The sequence below is a fragment of the Gavialis gangeticus genome, unplaced genomic scaffold (genome assembly GCF_001723915.1).
Source record: "Gavialis gangeticus isolate Ggan-Ray unplaced genomic scaffold, GavGan_comp1, whole genome shotgun sequence".
In the NCBI taxonomy this organism is placed as follows: Eukaryota; Metazoa; Chordata; order Crocodylia; family Gavialidae; genus Gavialis; species Gavialis gangeticus.
The window spans coordinates 128,718,578-128,727,859 of record NW_017729032.1 but is presented as its reverse complement, the minus strand read 5'-3'; the positions used below and the strand labels follow the sequence as shown (position 1 = coordinate 128,727,859).

Here is a 9,282-nt window from a genome sequence, read left to right as displayed (position 1 = left end):
GATCCCCCCTCAGTCTCCTCTTGTGGAGACTGAAGAGATTCAGGTCCCTCAGCCTCTCCTCATAGGGCTGGCCACGTAGGCCCTCAACCATACAAGTGGCCCTCCTCTGGACCCTCTCCAGGTTCTCCACACCCCTCTTGAAGTGCGGTGCCCGGAATTGGACATAGTGCTCCAGCTGTGACCTGACCAGTGACGCATAGAGGGGGAGCAAGACTTGTCTGGACCTATTAGTAATGCCCCTGTTGATGCATGACAGGGTGCGGTTGGCTCTGCCTATTGCTTCGAACTTGAACAGGGTGCTCTCCACACCCTCGTCCAGGTTGCTAATGAAGATGTTGAACAGCACCAGCCCAAGGACCGAGGCCTGGGGGACTTCACTGCCCGCACCCTCCCAGGTCGACATTGACCCGTCCACCACCACCCTCTGGGTGTGCCCCTGGAGCCAGTTTGCCACCCATGTGACCATGCATTCGTCAATGCCGCAGTCCCTCAGCTTGCCCACCAGAATTGGGTGGGACACTGTGTCAAGGGCCTTCTGAAAGTCCAAGAAGATGACATCAACTTCCTCCTTCACATCTAAGCAATTTGTTACCTGGTCATAGAAAGAGACCAGGTTAGGCAGGATCGGTCTTGCACGAACCCATGTTGGTTACCCCTTAACATCACTTCCCCTGCAGGGCTCTCACAAATGTGGCCCTTGACAATTTTTTCAAAGACCTTCCCCAGGATAGAAGTGAGGCTGACTGGCCTGTAGTTGCCAGGCTCTTCCTTCCTCCCTTTGTTGAAAATAGGGATCACATTGGCCCTTTTCCAGTCCTCAGGGACTTGGCCCGAGCACCAGGAGTCCTCAAACAGCCGTGCCAATGGCTCTGCAATGACACCAGCCAATTCCCTCAGGACCCACAGATGAAGGTCATAGAAAGAGACCAGATTATGTAGCACATTTACTCAGCATCATCACGACCAATACAATATTGTCTTTTCTTTATATTTATAGTCATTTCTTAACTAACCATGGTCTTTTATAATTTCGTTACATATATACCTTCTATAGAGCAAATTAATTTCCATTTTACCTGACTTACATTGGAATTCCAGTATTTTACAGACTGACTCATGGAACATGTTTTCTTGATGCATATATTCCATTGCTTTCCTAATGCAGAACAGCCAAATACAACTTTTGCAACTGTTTTGAAATCCATTTCACAGCTCATCTGGGGTCCAAAACCCATCAAACATGAGTTCTGGCTTATCAAAGGATCTTCTTCATAAATTTATTGCTGTACATTTTGTATTTAATCTCACAGTCCAAGTCAACACGCTCACCTATGAATGCTTCCAGGCATAATTCGAAATAAAAGCATGGCCTTTTCTTATTTGGTTTAATTTCATATAGTTGTGTGTATTTCACTTTTAAACAGGAAGCAACCATTCAAAATCCACTAAAGCCTTTTTCAGTGGGTTCATTTTTTGTCAGGTGTTTTACTGGGTGGGACTCATACATATGATTTGTCTTCTTGCTCATGTATTATAGTACAAGTGCATCTTGACATTTTGAATTTTCAATAAAAAAACCAGGGAGATGAAAAATTTCTAATTCTCCTTGTTTGTTTATGTCATTCTTAATTTAACTGCTTCATTTTTATGAATATTGAATTTTAGAAATGAAATTAATAACCATGCTTATTTTCTCTGTGCTTGCTGCCTTGGTTTAGAGATTTTTAAAGTATTTTTCTTTTTTGCAGCTTTACATTATTTGCTTTCAGACTTTTATCAAAGATACAGCTGCTGTTCTCTTAAGAATATGTATCTTGTTTCCTGTAGCTGTTACTAGTGGTTTCTCTTTAAAGGTTTAATTTGTGAGAAGCGTGCCTATTCAAGTTAGCATGTTAAGCTACATATTTAAAACCCATTCCCAATGGAATTTAAGCATTTGTTTAAATGAAACCTTAAGTGTTTTCCTGAATTGGGTCTTAAGTGCTTTTTGTGTACAGGCAGTTCTCAACTTACAATGTTTTGAGTTACAAAGTTTCGCACTTACAACATTTATAAATTGACATCCTGTTTCAGCTTTCTGATGTCATTTTTGATTTTACAGCCCTTGATCTGATGCCAAGCCACGCCAGCAAACAAGTACGCTGTGTCACCCATCTCCCTGGAAAACATCTGTCCAAACTTCCTTGGACACTTTCTTTAAGAAAGCAAGCAAGACCTCCTGAGAAGACTCTGGTCAAGAACCCTTCAAAAAGTCCAACCAACAGCCCTTCAAAATGTCCAGCAAAATCACCTCAAAAAAGTCCTTCCAAATCAATATGATTGCTATTTACAATATAAATACATTAATGTAGCTATAGTAATCATCTATAATTGACTGAATACAAAATTCTGGATTATTTTTGGTGAAAATAGGGTATTGGACCTTGGTTCAGGAACCAATCCCCCATTTATAACATTGTTTCCTGTGGGAAAATCGGTTCCAAGTTACAATGTTTTGACTTGAGATGTGGTTTTTAGGAACCATTCGTGTCGTAAATTTGAGGACTGCCTGTACTATTATTGGTATCAAATATACCCTCAACAAAGATGTCTGGTTCCTGAGGACACTCAGTTTTTGAATCAAAGATTAAATTATACTCAAGTGAGATTGGAGTTATGCTACTGAAGTAATATTCAAGAATTTAAGAAAAAAGATTTCAATGTGAGCTGGAAGTTTGTCATTCTATAGATAATCTATAACCAAGTATAGATGCATGTAATACTTGTGTCAATATCCACATATTTCAATATAAGCTTATGTGATAGAATGTTACCCCTGCATGGCTCTGTAGTGATACAAGTGTAGCAAAACTACTCCAACTTTAAGCCTGCTCTGCTCCAAGTCAAAACTAGGTAATTTAGTTAACTTATATTGTTCCTGTAACAATAACTGTAATAGCTGATGTGCTTTTTGGAGCAGCAGCTCCTCTTCCCTTCATAAAGCAGCTAAATTATGTGTGTTCATACCTACTTGGGTGTGTCTACACAGGCTATTAATGCTATAAAGCCTTACTGCACAGTAAAATACTGTGCAGTAAATTTTCCCAGGGAGCACATCTACACATGCTCCCTGTTGGAAGCAAATCTGCTTCCAACCAGAACAGCCTAGTACAGGGCTGCTCTTACTCTGCTCTGGCCCACTTCAGCAGCCAGGGGGAACTGCAGTCTCCCCCAGGATACTAGCCTGGAGTGTGGCAGGGAGCATGGGGGCCAGTCCCAATGTACATTGGGCCAGGCAAGCTCTGCCAGCTGCACTGGCAATTGTCTCCCAGCCCCATGCACATTGGGATGGGTCTTGATGTGCATGGGACTGGAAGACAAGGCCTGTGCCCAGCTGGGCTTCCCTGCACAGCCTGGGGCTGGCTAAGTGCTGTTCTGCTTCTGGGACAGCTCCCAACCAGCTCCTGGCTGCTCGGAGATTTTCCTGCCCTGCTGGGGGCTGGATGGGAGCTGCTCCAGAAGCAGACAGCTCCTGGCCAGGCCCTGGCTGGGCAGAGAAGCAGAGAGCTCCCCAGGCTCAGCACTACTTAGCTTCTTGGCTCCTGGCTCACTGTCTACACATGCACACCATTTGCAGTGCATTAAATTAGTCTATTGCACAGTTAGCTACTACCTGTATTTACTAACTAACTGCGGAACTCCCAGTTAACCCCAACACCAGAGGGCCACAGTGATGGGGAGCTCCCCTGGTCCTGGTGCTGCTCCCCCAAGAAGCTGGGAGCCAAGCAGTGCTGGGACAGGGTAGCACTCTCTCTGAGCAGCGCTGGGATGGGTGGGGAGGAAGCTACCCTGTCCCAGCACTGCTTGGCTCCCAGCTCCTGGGGGGAGCCAGGAGCTGAGCAGCACTGGGACCGGGGGAGTTCCCCATCCCCTGTGGCCCTTTGGTGTTAAGGGCTGACTGTTGGGACTCACATAGTTTAGCTGCTTTAGTTTACTACGTATATTTACAGGTAGTAGCTAAATGTGCAGTAAACAAATTTACTGTGCAGCAAATGGTGTGCACATGTAAACAGTGATGCTTTACTGCATAGTAGATTAGTCTCATGCAGACACACCCACTATTACTCATATGCTCATACTGAGCTAATAGAAGACAAAATTTTCTATTTCCTTTCTTACATTGAGCCTTTTCTGTTTCTTGTGATATTCATGTCCAGGGAGACATGTTTTTTATTTGTTGACTGACAGTTGTGCCAGTACCAAAATGCTGCAGGAATGAAAATCTAAATAGATTTTCAAGGTAAAAGTTGTACAGTAACTTATGCAGTACCTGTATTTCCTTAATTGGATTTTTTTGAAGCTAGAAGGGGTTTTTTGAAGGGAAAAGCAGTTATTTTTTTATTAAAGTTGGTTGTTACAATGTTTTGTTTATCATAGCCCATCTGTGACAGATAACATTTCTGTTTACAGCATTATTCAACCTTATACCAGTGGGACTTCGTGTTGTCGCTATCCAGGGTGTAAAGACAGGGTTGTATATAGCCCTAAATGGAGAAGGTTTCCTCTACACATCTGTAAGTAATATGCTTCAATTATTTTGAACTACTATGTCATGCTAGTAGCTTAAAGAAAAATTTATACAAGAATGAGATTTATTTCACTCTCGAAAAGTTATATAGAATTAAAGAGGGATTAAACAAATATATATAACTAAAATAATAGGATTGTGTAAAAATTGTTTTATAAAACAGAATGTGATACAGAACTGTAGCCTTGCTGCACAGTAATTTTAAATTGTTCTATGTAATACTGTGTCAGGAATGTATTTAGCCATTGCATTCACTGATATGATCCAGTAAACCAGTAGGCAGGTTACAATTTTCAGATAAATATCTTAGAACATTTCTTTAAGTGTCTACAATAACTTTGTTGTTATAAAAACTATTTTAATTTTCTGTGTCCAGTAAAATATAAGGTACTTTTTATAAAGATATTTACATTCTTGCAGCATTTACATTTTTAATTTCTCATGTATTTTTAGCAACTCTTGTAATGGGTAGCAATTTTAAAAATATAAACATTTATAAAGTTTCATTAATAAAAGACATTATCTTTTAAAAGATTTTGAAAATTAAGGTAAAAGAATTATAGATAAGAACATATATATGTGAAATGATGAAAGCTAAAAAAGGTCTTGAGTCAAAATAATGTTACTATCTGAAATAATTTGAGAACTCTTCTCTTAAGACATTCTAAATCATTTAATCAGTCAAAATGTGATAATGGTTTTGCTGTGAAAAGTCTTGATGTTGCATGGGGTAAACTTAATATCCTTCTTTAAGACTTAATTACATTTTAATGCTCAAAAAGCTTCTGACTATTATCCAGCTGGCTTTAGGATTTCTTTTCATTGCAGTGAATTGTGTTTATATTCTGTCATGATTTTTAGGTGTATTATGTCAGATGATATTTCATTCACACTAAAATATGATACAATACTTTGTTTTCACTATCCCTGGAGCAGGAATTGGACAGTGTAAGCCTCTGATATCCCAGAGGAAGGTATACTATTTGGTTTAAAGATAAAACAGTTATTGGGAAGATAATTAGAAGTGGGGGGACCTTAGAATTGAATGTCGACACCCAGAAAAAGAGAGAATACCTCACTATATCTCTGGAGCACTTCAACAGTATGATGTAGAAAATTTGTTTTCTTATAATGGCACTGAAAACCCTGTCACCAGAACATATAGCATATGTGGTATCTCCCTGCAGTGGAAAAACTAAAGTTGTTACTATTAATGCACTATGTGGGTTTCTCAGCTCCCCAAGGTTTCATTTCAGTAGAAGGGCATGCAAATTACTTTTTCATGTGCCATCACAGTATGAATATGCTTTTGCCTTTCAGTAGTTCCATGGTGTTCTCATCCTTTCCTAAACAACAGTAAAGAGTATTTCCAGATGTTCCAGTTTCAAAGAATATATTAGCTTAATGGCTGGTGATGCTAGGAAGTAAACCCCGCCCCTACAAAGCCAGATTCTGAAACCCATAGTTCACATGCTACTCTGAAAATAGTTCCACTGAAATTAACTGGACTATTTGGAGAAAATGATACTACTCAATGTGAACAGCAGTTGTAGCATCCAATCCATAGAAGCTGTGGGCCCAATCCTGAAACTGTTTGGGTCTCATTCCATACAGTATTTAGGCATCTAGTTCCTAGTGAAAGAAAAACAGTGAAAGAATGGGAGGTAACCGTCTAAATGTTTTTATGGATCTCAGCCTTAGCAGAGTTGTGGAAGTTGTGAATGTGTGTGGCCGGCCTCATTGAGTTAAAAGATTGTAGAAATGGGGAAAGAGTGTGCATGTGCAAAGGCTTTCAGAACTGGGGCCCTTCATATGCCCAGGATTTTCAGAGTTTATAATTTACATATGCATTTTCACTGTTGCTAGCAATGGTTAGTAATTTTGTATGATACTTTCTTTTGATGCTCATTTTTGTTTTTAACATTTTCTACTGCATTGCCATTCCTTAGGGAGAGTGACTCAGTCTGTCACTCTGCCTTATGTAAGGTAAGGAAAAAAACAATGTAAACTGTATTGGGAAAGTACTGTTTACTTCTCCTAATGTAAAGTATGAAATCAACTGCAAAACATCACTTGCAAAGATAAGTGAAAATAATAGAAAATAAAGTCTAAGAGTCTTTGGTTTTAACACATGGCAAAAACTCCCTGAATAACAAAGACACCAACAATAATATGTATTGTTGTTATTTCATAGTAGTATAATATTTGATAATCAAATTAAGTTTTAAGAATGATGGCTAAAGCACACACACATATACACACCAGTAAAACTTGTGTTCATGATGATGGTTACCTTTTTTGAGGGTGGGGCAGAGAAGTGCTATATTGTTTTTGTTGAGGAGTTGAATACTGTTGAGTGCAGAGACTAGTACATATTTGAAAATAAAAACTAAAAACATAAAAAAGAGAGACTGCTTCAGATGAAATAATTTGTTCCCATCTCAGTGCACAGGGGATTTATGTGTGTATCTCTCCAGGGATCAGGATGAAGATATATTGTACCCAGAATTTGCAAAATATTGCCCTCTGGGGGAAAAAAAATCATCATGATTGTGAAGCATTCAATATATGTCACAATCTTGTTGGTGAGTTTTCTATTCCTTTGGCAAGATTATGCACCTAGTGCTCTGGACATATAGAAGTCACATTTTAAATTAGAGCAGAACTGCTTGTGCCAATATAGTTATAGCTGTTTTTCCAAGTGTTTTTGCTTTATCTGTAAAAAAGAAAATGTGGGATGCAGGCAGGAAATACAACATGTCAGATGAGAAACTGTTTTTAAACAATGTAATGGAAATATGTATATTTAAAATGATAGGTATAAAAATGCAAATTTGAAGTTAGCTGAACTGTTGACTAAGTGTAGTTCTCTTCACTTCTGTGTGAAAGTCCTAGATTTGATTCTTATTGTGTTAACAGTGTATTGAATGTAGTGAAGCTAATCTACATCATCCTTGGCCTGTTATATCATGGTATTAACTGGAAGGGACTTATAGCCAGTCTTTCTCAACTAGAAGAATGCGCCTACGAAGAATGTTTGGAGTGACAAGTTTGGAAGAGGTGATTTTGTTGTGGTTTTGAGGCTTTGTTTCTGTTTTTAATAACACTTTTAGTAACATGTTTCAACCTTCTGCAATAATTAGATAAGTATTCAATTAAGTAATAAATAGACCAGGGATAAATAGTCTCTAGTACCGTAGGAGAGAGTTTCCATAGTATTTCCATTTTGGAGAAGAAGTTAAAGGACAGGAAATCTTGTGGGAAATCTTGACTGATGAGATTTCCATACTAGTTTGGTAGAATGTAGCATTTCAGATATGCTTCCTGTCTTTTGGATATTTATTATTAAACATGTATTGCAAGCCATTTGAAATTTGTCAAATGAAGTTGGGATAAGTTCTTACTCCACTCTGGTGGCATGGACACCAGAGTGAGTGGCTAGAAGTCTAGAAATCAAGAATTTCAGTCCATAGGTGAAGCACTCATGATGTGGCCATGTTGTACTCCAACATGTGTTAGATGTGATAAATACTTTGTCACAGTAACAAGGGAAAGGAAGGAGGTAAATTCTTTAGGAGTTTGATAAGGCTTTGGAAAATATTTTAGAGAAAGTGTGTCTCTGTAACTTGATTACCTTTTCCCCTCAGATAACAGGATGTAAGAGAATGGAAGAGAGTAGGGCTGTCAAAGGATTAAAAAAATAATTGAGATTAATTGTACTATTAAAAAAATTACTCACAATTAATCGCAATTTTAACTGCACAGCTAAAAACTCAAAATTATATGCATAAAAACTCAAAATTATGCAAAATTATGCAGGTACTTTGTATGGTTGGGGTGGGGGGGGTGTCGGGGAATTTGTGATGGTGTGGGGAACTGTGGGTGTGGGGGGGGTTGGAGCCTGGGGAGGGGGGACCCTTGCATACCCTGGCAGGATGTGGGGTACTGTGGGTCAGGAGTGAGGGGCAACAGCAGGGCTGGGGGGCACTGTGGCTTGGGAGTTGGGGCAAGGGCAGGGCATGGGCATATCACTGTCCCCACCCACAATCATATTACCCTCTCTAAACAGGTGTCCTCTTTTTTGAAAATGAAAATATGGTAACCCTACAGGAATGCAGTCCAGCAGTGTGTAGAGCAGCACCCAGCAGGTATGTCTGTGGAGGGGAAGGGGTTGCAGGGGTGGGTGGGAAGGAAGAGGTACAGGCACAGATTGAAGCCCCTGTGGTGAGGGAGGGAAGGGGGCAGAGCAGAGCCTCAGGTGAATGGGATACTGGGAATGAGGGGTGGGATGGAGCCGCAGGTGGCTCATCTAAGAGTGGGCAGGGGGCGGCTCCCCACTGCTGCGCACACCCCAGGAGAGGCATGGGAGGCATGTGCCCCCCAGATTTGCGCACAGGGTGGAGGCAGGCTGCCCACTATAAGATGGGGCTCTATGCCCTGCTGCCTTTGCCCAGGGAGCTGTGCGCTGGCCACACTGTGGACCCTGCCTGCCTGGCAGCAGGAGGCAAAACATAGCATTGCACAGTTCCCAGAGTAAAGGCTGCAGGGCTCAAAGCCCCAACCTGAAGCAGACAGCCCACCTCTGCCCCATGCACAAATATGAGGGGCACATGCTCTCAATGCCTTCCTCAGAGGTGTGCACAGCAGCGGGGAGCCACCTCCCTGCTGTGCCCCTAGATGAGCCTCCCATGACTCTGTCCCATGACCAGCCCTGG

At 40.8% G+C, this 9,282-nt stretch overlaps 1 protein-coding gene across 2 annotated transcripts in view; it reads left to right on the top strand.

Moving 5' to 3' along the window:
- Positions 1 to 9,282, top strand: part of FGF14 (fibroblast growth factor 14) — an 828,657-nt gene that overhangs the window by 635,116 nt on the left and 184,259 nt on the right. For both annotated transcript variants that reach the window (XM_019525270.1, XM_019525271.1), the window contains exon 3: positions 4,450 to 4,553. In XM_019525270.1, the coding sequence (XP_019380815.1) occupies positions 4,450 to 4,553 (104 nt within the window). The remainder of the gene's footprint in view (positions 1 to 4,449; positions 4,554 to 9,282) is intronic.